General features: G+C 27.5%; 1 protein-coding gene across 1 annotated transcript; it reads left to right on the forward strand.

Annotated features, from left to right (window-relative positions):
* The first annotated feature begins 11599 nt into the window (after window positions 1–11599).
* On the forward strand, window positions 11600–17609 carry LOC8258369 (haloacid dehalogenase-like hydrolase domain-containing protein 3). The gene is made up of 6 exons (XM_048369644.1): window positions 11600–12039; window positions 12591–12697; window positions 15586–15694; window positions 15788–15949; window positions 16603–16776; window positions 17402–17609. The coding sequence occupies exons 1-6, from the start codon at window positions 11680–11682 to the stop codon at window positions 17429–17431; spliced, it is 942 nt and encodes a 313-aa protein (XP_048225601.1). The 5' UTR covers window positions 11600–11679; the 3' UTR covers window positions 17432–17609.
* The last annotated feature ends 2581 nt before the right edge of the window (window positions 17610–20190 follow it).

Below are 20190 nucleotides of genomic sequence, written 5' to 3' on the forward strand. Positions count from 1 at the left end.
ATGGGGGACCTCCTAGAAAGTTCTCGAACCCACCAAAAGGACAAAACCGTGAGGTCAGTGGGAACCAAAGCAGACAATATCTCATGTGATCTGGTTCCGGATCGTTACAGTTGTTGTATATATACAAGATTAGTTTACTTAACAAGTAACTGCCAATGACAACTCAGCTAGAAGAAAGAAAACTATTGGATGTTTAAATAACAAACTTTGATTAAAAAAATCTAACTAACAATTAGAGTTGTAATCTGTTATAACTACACGCAGACTACTCCTCTACAGCTCTTGCTTCTCGACACTCCATCTCAAGATGAGCACAAACATTGCAAGTGTTCATCTTGTTTAGCAAGTAGCAAATTGATCGGATGAAAGCCTTAATAAATATGTATGTTTTTTGCTCTGTGGTCTTTACATGTACTAGTTCCAAGACCCTTGCAAGCACCTTTTCTATGTCATAATTGTAGTTGGTTAAAGTTGAAAGATTAGCTTAAATTAATTACCTGCATTAACTTAGTTAAAGTTGTTGTATATATACGAGATGAGTTACTTAACAAGTAACTGCCTATGACAACTAAGCTAAAAGAAAGGAAACTTTGGATGTTTAAATACTAAACTTTGGCTAAAAGTCTAACTGATAATTAGAGCTATAATCTATTATACCTACACTCAGACTACTTTCTTACAATTCTTGCTTCTTGACATACTCAAAACTCTAGATTTGAAGGCATCATTTTTTAAATTTTCGATTTATAGAAAAAGAAAACAATGTTAATTGTAGTTAGATCCATGAAAGCCCTTACACTTTTATTTTTAGACAGTTTTATATTACAAATTAAACTACAAAGATAATGACAAGAATTACCCAAAACCTGAGACCCATAAGTGAGAATTAGCCAAAACATCTAAAAAATTATATATAAAAAAAAAAATCTAAGAAATGAAATCAATAGATGAGTAAGAAACTGATACTAAAACTATCAATTCAAATAATTATAATTTTTATATTTATTTAGGGTAATTTTATAATTGATTTAAATTTTAAGATTGTTATGGGTAATTAATTAATGGATGAGAATGATACAATAATTTCTGAGTTCTTGGGGAAAGCAATAGGAGTCTTGTGTTCTTGAAAAGCAGAATCCATGGCAAATTCAAGAATGTGGATTTGTGTGGGCACATATTTTATCCAGACATGACTACGTGTTACTTGTTCATCATATTACTGAGTCAATATTATGGCTAAAGGAGAAGTCATCTTCAATTGGCATTATTGTCTTTCCCTTTTCAATTCTCCAATCAATTGGCACACAATGAATCTGTGGTTTGTGTTTTAGTTTCATTTCCATCCTCAAGAACTCTTGTGGCCTCTGTTTGCTTATTTTGTTTTAGGCCATTCTTCACTTTCACACCTGTGCACTACTTTTTAAGAAAAGTCATTAATATATATTTTATAATTCTTATTTCTCCTTTGGTGTAATTCTATTATCTTCTTTCTTTTAATTTGACAATTTAGAGCCAAATAATAATAATTTATTTATTAAAATTTATCTTTATTTATTTTTATATAATTAAAAATTATTTTGACCGAATACACATACGATAATATCATATTTTACATCAGATTAAATTTTTTTATCATTAATATAGACCAATTCATATATTTTAAGTATATATTTAGATCTATAAATAGACATAAAAATAGCTTATTTATTTCGAAGTAAAATTTAAAAAATACTATGTGGTTTGATGTTTTTATACTTGAGGGATAAATATATTTTTATATTAAAGTAATAATATGTGCTTTATTTTTTAAATATTTTTATATACATTTAATATTATTTTATTTTTTAAATTTTAAATATTAATATAAATATAAATTTTAATAATATAAATATTTTTAAGTAATTTAGCATCTGATTAGATATATTTTATGATCATAACAAATTGTTAAAATATATAATTTTTTTAATTTTAATTAAACTTAAGAAATAAAATTTTAAATAAAATTTTAATATATTTATAAATTTTATGATATATTGTTAAATATCATATTATTTATAAAATTATAATTTATTAATGACTCGTATTAAATATATAAAATTATATAAAAATAATAAAAATATAATGTATATTGAAAAATACTAAATAAAAAGTAGATTGTACCTTTTTTATATGAAAAACATCTTCACCCCTTAAATGAAAAAGGAAAAAACTATCAAATAATTCTTTAAAATTTATTTATTGTCCATCTTGGAATATCTTTTTTGGAATAATATTTTAAGTATTTACAAAAGAAGTCTTTGGATGCATGACCATGACGTATCACTCAAACGGCAGATGGTATCATCAATACTTGTGCAAAGCAGTCCTTTTCATCTCTTTCTTTTCATAACTTATCCGCCAACATAATATTTTGAGAAACAATTTATATCATACAACCTACTTTCCTGATACGAGCCATGATTAGAGAACTGATTATTTGCATTTACTTATTTTAATTTAATATTTTATTTTATAAAAATATAAAAATCATCAATATATTTTTATTATAAAAAATCTAATAAATAAATTTCTTAATTCTTTATCTTTTAAAATATTTTAAAAGTTATATTTTCTTTCTTTAGTATTAAAAGACAAAATAATTTTACTATATTTTTTATTTTTCTTTCTAAGAACTATTTTTTTCTTATATTAGTTTTTGTATTAATAAAAATTAAATAAGAAATGAATTTGTTAGAACATATATTTATTTTTAAATAAATTAAAATAAAAATTAATTATTTATAATTTAATAAAACTCCAAACACTTCTTTCTTCTCATATTATATTTTGTTTATAGCACATTACTAATTATTGAAAACTCCCAATGTTGCTAATAAATGATAATACAATTCAATCAAAAAATTTACTCGATATAAAAGATTTAATCTTATCCATAAATTCTATATTAAACGTTAAATTATATAATAATAAATTTTTATTGAGTTAAAATAAATTATTTAATTTCAATATGATTTTTACATTATTTAATAAAAAATAATTAGATAATATTCTTAATTAAAAAATTCAGATTAAGTAATATTATTTATATAAATAGAATAAAATTTTATATTTTAATAATATTAGTTTTTTCTCTTAATAAAAATAATAATTTAATTAGTATATGATTTAATCCTCAATCTTCATTCTATGTTTACATAAATAGTTTAAAAATTAAAAAAATAAATCAATTTAATAATTAAATCAAATAATTTTATAAATGCCTAATGTTATTTTTAGTAATGTCTAGACCGCTTTGAAACTAAAAAATTATTAAGTTATTATATTTTATTAAAAATTAAGACTAAATATTGCTAAAAAAGTTAAATACTATTTTAAATGTATAATAATATTTAATAATATTATCTGATTTAAAAAATTTTATTAAAATTATTATTTAATTAATTTTTATTAGATAATTAAAGTAAATTATATTAAAATAAATAATTCACAATAATTTATTTTATAAAATTCAATATTAAGTTTAAAAATTAAAATTGAGCTTTTTATACTAATTAAATAATTAAATTCTCTAGCTATTTCTGTCAAGTTGTTAGATAAATTGATCAAAAAAAATAAATTTAAATTAATTACTCATCAGCTTTAAATTAGGGCAAATTGGCACTTTAATATATATATATTGGGAAAAATATGAATTGATATTTTAATATTAATGGTAAGCCTCATCTTTTCTAATCATTACACGTCCAGACAACAGCAACATAAAACATAAGTCAACATTAAATTGCCTTCAGTTTCATAGGCACGTCAACTAATATTTTTATATTTATTCTCCATATACAAAAGATTATTAAGAACAGCAAGAGAGAGAGATAAAACAATTATTTGTATTTTTCTTTTGGCTACGTAGTTTCCTGGACTTTTGTATCTCGCCGCCTAATGTATTTTCTAATCTTCTCTTGTCCTCTTAGATATTATTTCATATCAGAAGTATTAAACTTTAATTAAAACTAATTAATGAAAAAATTGACAGGCAAATAAATATAAATAAACTTATTTATAATCAATATAGATTAATATTATTTTATTATTCTTTTCGCACTAAGTTTAATATAAAATAAAATTAAATATTAAGAATATAGTAAAATTTAATTTAAACTATTATATTTAAAACACGTAACTATAATATTTACATTACTATATAATATTAAACAAAATTAGAAAGGGAAAAATAATCGTTATTTTGTCAAACGAAACGGTTGTTTGTCGCATAGGATATGCATCGGGCGACGAATCATGGAAGTGAGTGGGCCCGGCTTAAATGGAGACCACGAAAATGGGGCCCATGCTTAACGATAAATGCTGGATGATGGGCATTGCAGAATTTGATGACGTGTTCTTAACGGCCTTCAACATCTGCCACGTATGTTATTCTTTTACTTTATTTTCGCGGTTCGAGGATTCCTCTGTGCAGATTTTGCAGTATGTTTTTTATAGGCCAAGTATTACATTTAATTACAATATTGCCATTCCCTTGTCTGTATGGGTTGCTGTTTAGTAAAACTAATTTTCCAATTTCAACCACGCTCCTTACACGTCATAACTGAGCTTATTAATTTTGTTTTTAAGGCTCCGTTTGTTTCATTGTTTCTCGTTTTCTGACGAAAATATTTTTGTAGAAAAATATAATTTATTTTTCAATGTGTGCTTATAATGTTGAAAATTGTTAAGAAGAGTTAGAGATGAAAGTAAAAGTAGAGAAAATAATATGTGCTTTAAGAAGAGTAAAGAAAAATATTTTAAATTTTTTAAAAGAGAAAGTCATATATTTAAAAATATAAAATTTTCTTATTAACTAGAGAAAAAATTTAAATTATTTTTTAAGCGTTTTAAACTCAGAAAAATTTGAAAATAGTTTCCTGATAAATATTTTTTTTTAGAAAAAAATCCTAAAAGAGTTGAAATTGCCATTTATAGAAATAAATTTATATATTTTAATATAAATATAATTACTATAGAAAATCAAAGAATACAATAAAAAATTAATCAAAAAATTTTAATCACGTTAATAAAGTCTTAAAATATTTATTTATTCTACATGATGATTTTAATGTCTTTATTATGAATTTAATTGAAAAAGAATACTCGTCGTATTTTTTATCCAAGTTATCTAAACTTTTATTGAGAAAAACAATAAAATTCTCATAAAAAAAGTTATAAAACTGCCATAAAAAACAGACAATAAATTTCTAAAAATATATTAAAAAACATAGTAACTAAAAAAGAAAACAAGCATAACTCTCGGTCAAAAATCGATCACCGCCTTATAAATTCTTTTAGGTATATATTTTTTAATTGAGCTTATTATTATTTATAAACAAAAATAAAATAATCTAAAATTAAAATGAAATAATAATTTATTCAATAACCAATATATAAGGTATAATACATTATTTATTTATTAGAATTAATAATTGGAATTATCATATTTGAGGGATGGACTCGAGATTGCTGGTTGTGAAATTTCAGATGATGATCTAGTTCTTTAAATCTTAGAAAGATTACCTACCGAATATGATGTAGTCGGTACTATAGTTAATGTTTAGTTTCATGAAGTAACTTTATAGGAAGTGCATCTGTTGTTGCTCACATATGAGTGTCATATCGATCAATTATATACTATTTCTATTGTTGAAGGAAATCACTCGGTGAACCTAGTTGAATATAAAGGAAGAGGTTAGTCATGGGAGAGGTCAGTCACGTGGAAGAGTACATTATCATGTGAAAGGTAGAAAATGTTTTTAAACAAGTAATAGAGGCTCATATGGAAACTTTCATGGAAAAAGAATAGGAGATTTCTCTAGTGGCATAACCTTCTCAAGTTGTATTTATTGTTGAGAAGAATCCGCATCATCTTGAATCTATTAGCATTATAACGAATTTTGTTATGAGTCAAACTTGGTGTAATTGATTATACAGATTTCCTTCTATATGTTTTGTATAAATATCCATATACAATAATCATTGGTTATTATCAAGAAAATACAAAAAGCTCATTTCCTCTCTAATCATTTTTCTTTTTTCTCTCTTATTATTGTATTCTTTGATTTTAGCTATATCTAAGTACTTGAAAAGCTTGTCAAGTTTCATATACCCCCGCTCAATTTTAATTATATGAGTTATTAATATTAATTTAAAAGTAAAATAAATTTCATTTATATTTTTTATAAAAGCTCAATAAATTTCTAGTTGGAATTATATGATGTTTTATAATTGATTTTTTATTATATTATGACATAATATGTTATTAATAAACTTTAATTTATTAAGATATAAAGAAATAAATTTAGTCTATTCCATTATTCCTAAATAATATTAATTACATGTTTATAATGTATAATATTTTCATTAGTGGGATTCAACTCATTAAAGGATATTTAATTTAAGCTAATAACCTTAGCTGCCTCTTCTTTTTCTTTTTTGTTTTTTTAATCAAAGTTATATGTTTTGGCCCACCGATCCATTTTTCTTTTTTTTATTATTAATTAGTTTTAATAAATAAATACTAATTTTTTTGAAGAGTTTTATGATAATCTATTATAAGGATATTGATTTTCCTTCAACAGGAGTTATATGGTCCTCCATTACGAGGATGTTGAATTTTCTCTCTATGGGAGTATGAAGAGGAAAAAAATTCAATCCAATATTCAAACAATCAAGCTCATTAAAAGACATCTATAAATTCGATATGTGGCTTAGTACAACTGAGTGGAATATTCTTCTTGCAAAGTTGCAATCTACTTCTCCATCAACACAATTGATGATTATATGGAGTAAATCTTTTTACATGTATTTTTTGATATCTGATATTTATTTTTATTTTCTCTATCAAGATGTACTTGTTAATTCTCATTAATAGAATATTTATATTTATTCTCAAAAAAAATTATTTGTAGGGTTATGTATTGCTATTAACTATCCATGATTAAAAAAAATATTACACAAATTACAATAATTACACGACAAGTCAACATCATCTATATATAGTGTAGATCATCTTAAGAATTCTTTAGGCCAAATTAGAATTATGAAATCAAGTCTATGAATAGTCAATATTTGATTCAAAAGTTTATTTATCTTGTCTTAATTTATTCCCATGGCAACTACGAGTGACGTTCAAGGAATTGCAAATTCAAGGCTAATCATCTATCCTTGATTGTGGAGGACTCAAATTAAACATGTAGCTTCACCGACAAGATCATCAAAAAGCATACATGTGTCCTTCAGTCCTTCTATTTTCCTATTTTGGTTCTACCATGAAAATGACATGAAGTGTATCCTTGACTCGGGTCCTTGGACATTTAATCAACACATGTTATTAGTCCATCAACTGAAACCCAATGATCATCCCCAACAAATTCTTTTGTTCCATGCTAGCTTCTAGGTTCAAGTCTTTGATCTGCCGATTAGCTTCATATCAGTACGTATCGGAATCCATATTAGCAATTTCATAAGATTGTACGTGGAAGCGAATCCAAACAATGTCAAAGGTGGGTGGAGGAACTATGAGGATCAGGGTTAGAATTGAGGTCTGCAACCCTATGAAGCGTAAGATGAAGATGAAGAAGGCAGGTGGTGAGTGGTTCTAGGTAACCTTCAAATACGAGAGATAATATGTGGAAGAAGTTATGATGCTTAAAAGTCCCTCATAAGGTAAAAGATTTGATGTGGCGTCCTGGTAGTGATTGTCTCCCTATTAAGGATCAGCTAATTAAGAGGATGTAGATGTTGATAATCTACGCCCGGTTTGTGGTTCAAGTGAGGAAACTGCACTACACGTGTTTGTTAATTGTCCTTTTGCTCATGAAGTATGGTTGCAGTCCAGGGTAGGATTCTTACGTGGAAATGTTGTGTCCTTCAGGCAATGGTTAGAGTTTGCATTCAATCATTATTTTGTTGAGGAATGCAATTTGATCTCCGCAATAAGCTGGGGCTTAGGGCATATCGTAATGAGATTGTATGGTGTGGCAGATATAGCTCTATAGCTCATATGAAAGCGAAAGGCGAAACATTCTTGTCAAATTGGCAAAAAGCTAAGAACTTGGTGTTGGTCGATAATAGCGTACTCTTTGCAAATCCGAGAGTGTCTACTAGATGGCAGTGTCTAAGTTTGGGATGGGTTAAAATAAATATGGATGATGGTCTATTCAAAAGTTCACAGCGAACAGGGATGGGCAGCATTGCTCGTGATGATTAGGGAAGAAAGGCAGCGGCTACTACAAACTTGACTATTGGCGTGATGGATCCTACTCTAGTAGAATGTTTAGCCTTAAGGGAAGCAACTATTTAGATTCAAAGCACGTTTGGTAGAATGTATTGATCGAATTGGACTCCCAGTTGACAATTGCAGCTTATTACAATTCTATTTGTGACAACTCATTGTTTGGTCTTGTTTTGGATGATTATAAGTTGTTGAGTAAATCTATTAGCAGTTATTTCATTGCTTTTATTAGAAAATCTGCAAATCAGGCTGTCCATTCCTTAGCACGGGCGTCAGATTCCTTGTCAGGTCCTAGTTATTGAGAGGCTACTCCCCCAACTTTTTTTCTTTATATTCTTGTTGTTGATTCAAGTCTTTAATAAAATCCATTTCTTATTTAAAAAAAATAAAAACAAATTAAATATTTTTAGATTTTTTTTATTTTTTTAATATTTTAATATTTAAAGATTTTATTAGTGCAATAATATAAAAATATTTTAAAAAATATTTGTTAATTAATTTTTAATATTATATAAAATAATACTTTCAATATAATTGATTTTATTATTTCTTAGGATTAGAAATTATTACATAATTAAGAAATTGATTTATTCGTGAATATAATATTAAATTTATAATTCAAAGTGTTATTTTCTAGGATTAGAATCATTATCTAATTAGAGAAATAATTTATTAGTTAATATAATATTAAAATATAATTAATATATTTTTAAAATAGAATTAGAATTATTATTTAATTAAAAAACTAATTTAATATTTGATATATTATGTATTTTTTATGTTATTGTAGGAATATAAGACTTTTTTGCTTAAGATCTCGTTTTCATATGCTTGAAATGGAAAGACATTGATACTTTCGGTTTGGATAATTAAAATATATTAATATGCTATTTCTTAATATTAGAATTATTATTTAATTAGGAATATAACTTATTAATTATAAAATTATATATAAACTTAAATTCTATGTGTCAAAAATAAGTATACATGTCAAAACAAAATTCTATATTTAAAATATAAACACATATATCAAAAGAATTAGAAATTAATATATATAAATTAACACTTCTTATTTCTTTTTTAGAAAAATGCAATTACTTCCTTCTTTTTATTAAAATGACTGTTGAATTGCTTAATTGCAAAAGAATATTTTGAATTTTGCATTTTATTGTCAAATGTAGTAATATAGTTTGTAAATTTTTAGCACCATATTTTAATATTAATTTTAATTTTAGCTTTTAATAAAATGATAGGTCAAATTTTCTAACTTGGCATAACTTCGGTGACAATAAAAAATAGTTAAATCAACATCAAAGTTATTAACTTATTCTATTATTAATATATTATCATTTAAGTATATAAAATTATTTATTCTTTTTTAACTTTGAAATTTTATCTATATTAAATGCTTAAAGGACAATATTTTAGTAGTAAAAAAGTTGACACAATACTTTTTCTTTTCGCTATAGTTAACGCTACATCAATAATTTTAGTTGATAGTTTTATCAAATGCTAAAATTGAAATCAGTATTAAAGTTTGATATTTAAAAAAAATTATGTGCTAGAATAAATAATAAGTATAAAATATAATTTTTTTTTTCAGAAATTAAAAACATTCTTAAATTTATGTCTTCAAATGAATATAATAAAATAGACTGATATTAGAATAGTATTGTCCCAATATTAAATAGCAGTCTTGAACTCGATGGATCATTCTTTTAACCTATTAAATATATCATATATTGAGGTCACCAAAACTAAAATTTAGACATAAACCTTCCTTCTATTCCTAATTTTAGATTATACATGAAAGAAAGTTCTCCATAATGAGATTTACTGTAACATTGTCTTGGACTAACAGCCTTGATTCAATAAGGTAGCCGTTAAGACCTTGACCCATTTGCAAGCCATAAAAAGAAAACAAAAAAGGGGAGAAGCAATGAATAAAGAGAACTAGATAATACGACGACGATTTCATGATTAGGAAGTCTACATGTGGTAAAGAGAGATATGAGGTCAATGATGATGATGGAAACCAGAAAAAGATTCGTATGTCTTGGACTAGACATGGCCTGGAACTAATCGAGCTCAAACCCATCTTGATTAATAGTTTTAATTCAGTAGATTGAATTCAAATTTTAGAATTTTAATTGATAGTTACATCGTTTTTATTTTTAAAGATAAATATACTAATTTAACAAAAATTAAATATTTAAGCAAATGAATTTGATTTTATATTTAAATCTGATTTATTTTGTATAAATATTAAATCTTGATATTAACTTTATAGAACGTAAAATTATTTAGTAAATATTATAAAAAATGATATGATAAACAAATTAAAGAGTATAATGAATTTAGATCTTATTTTTGTAATTATTTAAATTATATATATATTATAATATATATAATTGAAGTAATAAAAATAAAAAATTAAATATATATTTATAGTTTTAATTTTGGCCTTTAAATAGATTAGTGTTTTAATTTCTAATGTAACTATGTAGTTATATTTTTTGTAATATTTAATAATTTTTTATACATATCTTTATTTGATACATTACATATGTTTTATAACAAATAAAATTTAAATGTATGTTAAACTAAATTGAAATTAAAATTAGAAATAATAAAAGATTCAGATATTTCTAAATTAAATTCAAAACTAAAATATTGGATTAAGTAATAGATTCAAATTCAGAAGGATATATATGTATTAGAAATAATATTATAAAATTATAAATATAAATTAAATTTTAAAAGATTGTTGCTATTAAAACTGTATTTAAAAAAAAAAACATTTAATAGTCATAAATTAGTACCCGGAGAAAATTGACAAAGAAATTCTTCTAACAATTCTATATAACAATAACTTTTTGTTTTGCATTTCAAATACGTATTAGATTAGATTAGATTAGATTTGTCATCTTAATTTTGTTTCTAAAAATATTTATATTAGCTATATTGAGCTATTAATATACCTTATTTCTCATTTAAATAAATAATATTTACCTAAAAAAAATGAATAAGTATAAAGTGTACGCGTTATTCGTCGGGATAAAACATGCAGTGATAATTTGAAATTAATTTTTCTTCCTTTTGTTTGTTTTTTTTAATCAAATGATTTGAAAATTTGAAGTGTAAAGTAAGATGCAGCAGTTGGTGGTTAATGCTTATCCAGGTGCTAATCCCCAGTCATAAAAATAAAATCCAACAAGATAAAGATGCAATAATGGCAAGATCGTAATATCACAAAACCCGGAAGGACATTACAGTCTTAATCGGACCCTGGTGCCATGTAGGTCTTTCAATTTATAACTCATGGCTTCCATGCTTTTACCCGTCATGGTCTCTTTGCCACTCTTCCTAGGAAGACAACAAATGCAAGGTAGCAAACAGAAATGGCAGTAATGGCAATGAGAACGAAATTAGCAAGAATGGTTTCTGATTTGGTTAATAATAATAGTAGGAATAATAGCACTATCAAAATTTTTGATCCCATATCAAGAACATCCTCTACTACTGCTGCTGCTGCTGCTATTGCTGCTAATGCAAATGGTCTGGGCTGGACGGCCCGGTATTCATCGTCGGTGGCGGTGGCGGAGGCGGAAGTGGTTGGGTCTAGAGGAGTTGGGATGGAGATACTGGGGATAAAAGATTACGAGGATTACAGAAGGTCTTTGTATGGCGAGATTACTCATAAGGCTTTGTTTGTTGATGCTGTCGGTACACTTGTTATTCCTTCCCAGCCCATGGCTCAGGTACACTTTCTAAATGCATTTTCTTTCTTTTTCTTATTGGATTTTGTGAGTTGCATGTATTCTCTGCATGCAATTTTGCAATTTTCAAGTACATATAGTAGATGGTTGCTTTAGATTTATCTATCTTGATGGATCTGTTTGTAGTTTGGGGATTCTTTTATTTTATTTTTAGGTTTAGAAGTTTATTAATTCTTCTATTCTACTATCATTTTTCTTTTATATTTGTTCTAATTTCTTCTAGTGACATTTTAATTGCGTTTTTTTTCTCTTTTCTTTGGAAGAGTAGAAGTTTTTTTTTTTGTGATATAGTATGATTTGTTATTAGCTATTTTGTTGAACGTTTTTTCTTTGTATAAAATCTGGGTTATATTGTATTTTAGTAGACTGGAATTATATCTTTTATAATTCTTCTTATTTATTTAAATTATTATTCAAAAGCTTTTGGTTGTATTTTTACCATAGTCACACACACACACACACACACACATATATATATATATGTATATATATCATGTATACCTGATGTTATATTTATTGTCTTGTTGGTATAGATATACAGAGAAATTGGGTTGAAATATGGGGTAGAGTACTCAGAGGATGAGATACTGAACAGATACAGAAGGGCTTATGAGCAGCCTTGGGGGAGATCTCGGCTCAGGTGTGTTTCTCTATTTTCTTTTCATATCCTTTTTTTTTTCTTTCAGAAATAGGTACAGATTTTATTTTTATAATACGTTTTCTTGCTTTGATTTTTTTACTGCTTCATATGGGCAAAAGGTGGAACAATTGTTAAAGAACAATAGCATTAGTAAATGATGATGATAGTGGCTGCTTTTAATTCTTCATAGCACTTCCTTGTTACTTTGATTTCTTTTGCCACTTGATTTGACCTTTTAATTTTCATTTTTATTCCACTTGACTTTAGGATCCCATGTTGTCAATCCTTTAATTGATGTGGAGAAACAGAAAATCACAGAAACATTTCACTGTTTCATATCTGTAGAAAAGTGAATGCCTCACAACTGATATCTGATACGAGGTTGTTCAAGTGTCAACATGGAGTTTCCTATCAATGACATGATGCTTTTAAAGAGCTTTGGTTGGGGAATCTTAAAGCAAAATTAGTCATAGTATATAGAGCTATATGCTCACAAATTAATTTTGGAAGCATTGGTGTTGTCTTGTAAAAAGGTTGGGGCTGCTTAAGATCAGAGTGGTATGAGGCTTAAGTTTTGCATTTTTCTTAGGTATAATGGATATTTAAACACCCGAACTTTGGTCATTTTTTCACTCTTAACACTTTAACTTTCAATTTAACTCAATAAACTCCTGAACTCTATTTTTGTAACCTCTTAAATACCTAAAATTTTCGCTTGAACTTAACAGATGCCTGAACTTTATCTAATAATAATATTTAAAACACTTATGAGTAGTATACATGGACGTATTGAATAAAGCCATATGTCAAAAAAGTGTTTAAATATCACCAAAAAAAAGAAGTAAAAGTGTCTATTAGATTATATTGAAAGTTAAGGTGTTAAAGTGATCAAATAGACAAAGTTTAGGCATGCAAATATGTATTTGGCCTTTTGCTTATGGTTAGCATTGTTAAAGGACCAATTGCATGAAAATTGTATGCCACTGGTGAGGCATGCACCAAGTGGTATTACAATGTTGATATGATGTGGGAAGTTAGTGTTATGGATATTGTGTTGGAGAAAATAAACTATGATGAATCGAAATAATATCTGTTTAGGCATGAAACTAGGGTTTCAAGTTGTAGGAAAATAACTCCAACTGATTTAATTGAGTTTCAAAATTGAAAAGGAGACTACAGAACCTAGTAATCCTTATTACTAATGTCCTAAATATCATTCAAGATTGTATGCTAAATAATATTCCTAAATTTGGGACCAGAATAGTGGATTAATTTGAGGTGAACTATGCAAATGCTACACCATTGCCCCACTTGTATTTAAGTTCAAGAATCTTTGATTCACTAGGTGCACCAGAAAATAATGCATGTATTCAGATGATCGCCTCCTTTCACATATGTAATAGTGTTCTTGTCTAGACCGCATCTACATAAATCATTACTCATGTGGGTGGATGCCACTAAACAAGTTGGGTCCACTCATATGAGTGGTACCGGTGGTCCATCAAAACCTGAATTTGAGCAAGATTTTTCCGATTTATAAATGGGTTGAACATGAATGTGAGAGGAGCTGCACTATTATTTAGTGCAGCAAGTGTATCTAACTATATATCCATCAAGTGAAATGCCTCTTGAATTGGGGAATTGCTACCCTGCTTTTGGTGTATGGGTCCCACCCGTACAGCAAGAGTTTTGGGGCACATACACTGGGAGTAGGATTGATTTTCACCTTGAACTTAAGCTGCCATTAAGTAGGAAAATGTGGGTCACACACATTTAGCAAGTGGTAGAGAAGGATATAGCAGTGTTAATGGAATAGTAAACTGAGTAGATTAGAAGCAAAGGGTTCATAGGGGCTGTCTCAACTCAATTGGGATTAATACCTAGTTGAGTTGAGTCTATGTGCCTTTTTCTTTTCTTTCTTTTTTCTTTTTCCCTTGAAATATCACAGATAGGTCAACTAACTCTTATCGCCTTAATGGTCATTTATGATGCGTTATTTATGGCATGTTGTATTAAAGTGCAATTCTTATCTCGTCAGCCCAGTCTAAGAGTACTATTAGATTTCACGCAGGGCTAACCAACATCTTACTTGGCTGACCAGTACAGACTGATCCACTTTTTCACTCTGTTCCTTTCTCTCTCAGACATCTGTATGAGGAGAAAAAATAATGGAGAGTCTATAATTTGCTCGAGTTTTAATGATGCTCTCAGTGGCAGCATTAATATCATTGGGTTTTCTAACTTTTTAAGCCAGATTAAATTATGGTTATCGAGTAAAATAATAACTTGTTCTTTTTAAATGATCTAGTGAAATGTTTGATTTCAACCTAAAGATCTTAGGAGAAATATAAGAAAGAAATGCACGAGAGTAATCATATAGGCAACGTATGATGATATCTTTTCCATTAATTGTAAATTTGGGTAAAAAAAAAAAAGGATGTAATAGATGGAAGGTGGTTCATAGAAAAGAATTCAGTATACTTTAAATTTTTTTTTTTGGCATAGACTGTACTTTTAAACTGTCATGTAGCATTCCGTTTATGCCCAACATGCTATTGATCTATAGATTGTCAGAAAGCACTTTGTTTTCCTGCTACTCTCCCTTGGCTCTTCCAGAGATAAGTGGTGACAAATTTTAATCTGTTTAAATAGTCTAGTCTGGATATCTCTCTAGAATTTCTATAGGATTGCATTATCCCTGCATTGCAATGTACACTCGTTGCTCCAAAATAATTATAGATAGAATCAATCATATCGCGGGATACATATAAAGGTCCAACTATCTCAATCTGTGTGCTCTGTGTGGCAAAAGTTATATCTTAGTGGTCAGTACCTTGATCTTCCTTTTTTTATTTAAAGAGAAGAACAAACAAATAAATATATTGCAGATATGTAAACGATGGAAGACCATTCTGGCAATATATAGTCAGTTCTTCTACTGGCTGCTCAGATTCTCAGTACTTTGAAGAGCTGTATAACTACTATACCACTGAAAAGGTAGGCTTAACTATGTAGATCTTTTCTTTTAGTTGCCACTAGCTTGTTAAGTATATGTGGTTGTAACTCTGCGTTTACTGTTTTCATCTCAAGGCTTGGCACCTGTGTGATCCTGATGCTGAGAAAGTATTTAAGGCTCTCAGAAAAGCGGGTGTGAAGCTGGCTGTTGTATCAAATTTTGACACTCGGCTTAGACCAGTTCTCCAGGCTTTAAATTGTGATCATTGGTTTGATGCTGTGGCAGTTTCAGCTGAGGTAAAATAATAATCTTATCTTACCACATCCTCTTTTCTTACCCTGGAAGTATATAAATGAAGAATATACGTTGGATAGTAGTCTTTTGTCCGTTGAACTTGAAACATTTTCACATGCCTATTTAAGTTGTTTATCAGTTGATCTCTTACTTTTTTAGACATAAATGTAGAGACTAAGTTAATCCTTATTTTTTATTTGTTAAATTGCTTAATCTGCACAAGATTCTTTCGGTGCTAGCTATATCTTATATCGGGACAGAACGGTGTGCCATATCCGGAATTACTCGAACAAAAACTAAAGTAAAAAATGATTTATTGAAACATATTAATGAAGTTAAAATCAAAATCCCACCATTCTTAAGATGATTACATTCATAAATTGCATAGCACATGGTGGTATTCTGATAATTTTCCAGATTCTTCCTGTACAATGAAGACAGCTAGGATGAATACAAATTGCTTGCATTTATCATAGTCAGTTCGAAAATGAGCTAGTGTCTAGCTCAAGTGGTAGGTGAATTCCAGTGGGTTGTGGGTAGAGATCCCAGGTTTGAGCTGTAGTTGCAATTCTCTTGTACAGGAAAAAGGTTTTATTTGGCAAACTTCCGGTGCTTTCTGTAATGATGGTTTTCTGCTCCATCTCTCTCCAAACAGGTTGCTGCTGAGAAGCCAAATCCAACAATATTTCTAAAAGCCTGCGAGTTGTTAGGAGTGAAACCTGAGGATGCCGTGCATGTCGGGGATGACCGTAGAAATGATATATGGGGTGCAAGAGATGCAGGCTGTGATGCTTGGCTGTGGGGAAGTGATGTCCACTCCTTTAAGGAGGTAATCCTTCAATATTTAATAAAATAAGTTGAAATTAAGGAATATTCAATAGAAATAAGTTAGAATTGAGGGTTAAGGAGAAAGAATTTAAAAATATTTTGGGAATGGAATTGCTTCTAATTTTCAGTCTTCACAAATCTAATGACTGAATGTGGATCAGGATATAGTTTGAATTTTGAGAGTATGGTAATAATGCAAATTGTATATTATCATGATCGTCATTGAGGTTTTTATATTATTATTTGTGGAACTCGTTAATTAATTTTTTTACGAGGATCTGTATCTGACATGCCAATGGTGTTGTTTTCTAGGATCTCAGTCAGCTATTACTACCATCAGAAACTAGTCAATTTTCTGATGAGTTTAATTTATATAACATCATATGCATCTAAAGATTTCGATTTCCCATATTAAATGCTTCATAGAATACACAAACACTGACTCTCTCATTTCGTTGCACGGGCTTCATCATTATCTATCATTTTATTTTCTGCTTGCAATATCGGTTCAACTTGGAGCAGTTAAATGAACTAGAAAAGGTCATTTATTTTATTAATTCCAATCAGTGATTTGCACATACTTATGAAAGCTTTATTTGTGGCCTTGTTGATATTTTCTGATTCAGGTTGCAGAAAGGATAGGGGTAAAGGTTTAGGAGGGTTTTCTCACACAAGAAGATAAGTCTTCTATCTATGTACAGGTGAATAGTGTGGCCTTGCTGTGTTTTGTAGATAAGAGAAGTGAGGTGAGGCTATTACTAGTGTGTTCTGAGAACTGAAACAGATAAAATAAAAGAGGTAGTGAGTAATAATTAAAGCTTTCTCTTTGCTTGATGGTTGTTTTGTTTCTCTTTGCCATCCTTTCCCCTTCTGCTGGTTGTTCATTCTTTATTGTTTTACCAATAATTATTCTAAAATGAAAATGCAAGTACTAACATGTAATTAAGGGAGATCTGAATGTTTTCTTTCTAGTACATCAACCAATGGTTCATTGAATTGACACCAGAACTTGGTAATTTATGTCTTTGAACACTGGGAACTTATATATATACCAAATGAATAAATTTCATATTTTATGTTTTCTTTTCTTTTAAATACAGCATGGAGGTTTTGATTTTTTTTTTTTTTAATTTTAGCCACGTATTTTGATATTAGTTTTAATTTTAATTTTAGTTTCTGGTGAAATTATAAGATAAAAAATATTGATGCACTTAAATTTTGGTAAAATATTAAAAAAAAAAACATTGAGTAAGTATTAGAGTTGACTCATATCTTAAAAAGAACAATTGTTTAAATAAATGAAATAAACGATCTAACAGGAGCTTTTATTTTCTAATATTCAATTTTTTTATTAGGATTTAAAAGAAAATTAACCAATATAATTTTAATTTATCAATTTTTGTGTTTTTGCCATTTCTTGCCACGATCGTTCTAGGCCCTCAATTTTTAGTTTAAACAGAATTTCAGAGAAAATTTTCCTAAATTGTTTGGAGATAAATTAATTACTCTAATATTGAGTTCTTTTTTATGAAATTGTAGCTAAGTCAGTAGGTTTTGGATAATTTTGATGGATGTCAAAATTAAAATTAATGTGATAAATATATTGATAATTTTAACGAAATAAAAGCTATATCCTAAATTTGAAAATAAAGTTTAGGATAATGGGTAATATATATTAGTACATATATAATGATAATGTTTAAATAGTGGAGTGACACTTATATTTTTAAAATTCTTCTTCTATTATTTTAGTTTGGCTAAAATGGTAATTTGTCTCTTGAACTTGGACATAGATCTTTAGATTTTATTTTTTGGTCAATTTTCAAAGGAATTTGCTAAAACTGGCCGAAATGCAAAAACCTTAGTTTTGTCTGAATTCAAGAAGAATTTATGTGAAACTTAAAGCAAATAAATGGCCCAATAGCCTAAATAATTTAGAATTATACAAAATTATATAATTTTGACCGATTCTTTAAAATTGATCAATTTAATCATTGATTTAATAAATTGAGTATAATTTTAGTTTAATTGAGTTATTTGTTAAAATTAAGCAGCGAATACTGACATTGACGCCAATTGGAAAATGAAAAATCCAAATTGTCCTAATATCACATTATTTATATAGGTTACTTAATTTTAAATTTTTATTTTTTAAATTATTTTTACATTACTATCTACATTGTTTAATTTTGACCAGCAACTCAATTTAACCAAAATTGCACTTAATTGACCAAATCATAGCTAAATTGGTAATTTTTAAAAATTGACCAAAATAACAAACTATTTTCAATGCTTACATTTTTCAAACTATTAGGCCCAACTCAATACATATAATATTTATTGTAGGAGATACAAATTCTTAAACATTCACAGTGAATAAGAATTCTTTTTTAAAGCAATGACTCAAAAATTATTTCAAATTTTTAAAATCTAATTAAAACCATAAAAGATATAATCCACTAATATTATTGATAAACAAGCCAAGAAATCAAGCTATCTTCTCAAAAATAATCAAGAAGCAAAAACCAAATTCCAAAAAATTGAAAAATTCTAAAAAAATAATGTGATCCAAGTATAATACCAAAAATTTGAAGATGTTGGTAGATTGTACAAGAGCAAAAACAGCAAAGAAGAGAATAGGATAATTGATGTATATAGATGAACCAGAGATTGAAGAAACCATATAATTAATAGAGAGACAAATGCTAATCCATATGCTACAACACCTGCCATGTCCTCTATCTTTTTTTTTTTTTTTGACATGCAACTTGAAAAGAAAAAAAGAATTATGTGTCTCAATTTTTAACACAAAAAAACTCAAGAATTCAGCATTTTCTTTAACGAAAAGATCAAAGAGGAAACTAGGCATTGTTGTTGTAAGGATTGATTACAATTCAAGAAAAGAGGTGAAAGGTGAGGATAAATTCTTGTCTGTTAATAATGACTGCATTTTGTTCACGCACTTTAGAGCAATTATGTTATCATGAGTGAAACAAAGACTAAATATAAGCAATTCGACTAGTTTTGACAAGTTTATTTGAAAATTGGTCAAAAATTCAAAATTTGACCTAAAATGAAATTAGAGTTCAACTATGATTTTTTTTAGAATTTTTTTTTTTATATTTCATAAATTCTCACATTATTTATTTTAGTTTTCAACATTCAAGTAAATAATTTAAAATTCTGTAAACAAAATCATAGTGATCAAATAGACCAGAATAGGCTCAAACTTGCTTATAATCAAGATATTAGTTCAGTGTTATTCCCCATCAGCTCGAATCAGAACTATCAATTTTGATTCTAATCGTTTAAAAAAGTCATTTTAATTTTTTTAATTTTTTAAGACATTAATCTAAATTGACAGGAATTGAAATTGTGAACTGAAACAGACTGATCCTATTACCACAATGTCTAT

Source organism: Ricinus communis, chromosome 10, assembly GCF_019578655.1.
Source record: "Ricinus communis isolate WT05 ecotype wild-type chromosome 10, ASM1957865v1, whole genome shotgun sequence".
Taxonomy (NCBI): domain Eukaryota; kingdom Viridiplantae; phylum Streptophyta; class Magnoliopsida; order Malpighiales; family Euphorbiaceae; genus Ricinus; species Ricinus communis.

Bases quoted from the DNA above. Each gene is read 5' to 3' on its own strand.
- LOC8258369 (XM_048369644.1), top strand. From the start codon at position 11,680: ATGGCAGTAATGGCAATGAGAACGAAATTAGCAAGAATGGTTTCTGAT. The intron at 12,698-15,585 runs GTGTGTTTCTCT...AATATATTGCAG, and splicing joins TGGGGGAGATCTCGGCTCAG to ATATGTAAACGATGGAAGAC. The intron at 16,777-17,401 runs GTAATCCTTCAA...TTTCTGATTCAG, and splicing joins ATGTCCACTCCTTTAAGGAG to GTTGCAGAAAGGATAGGGGT.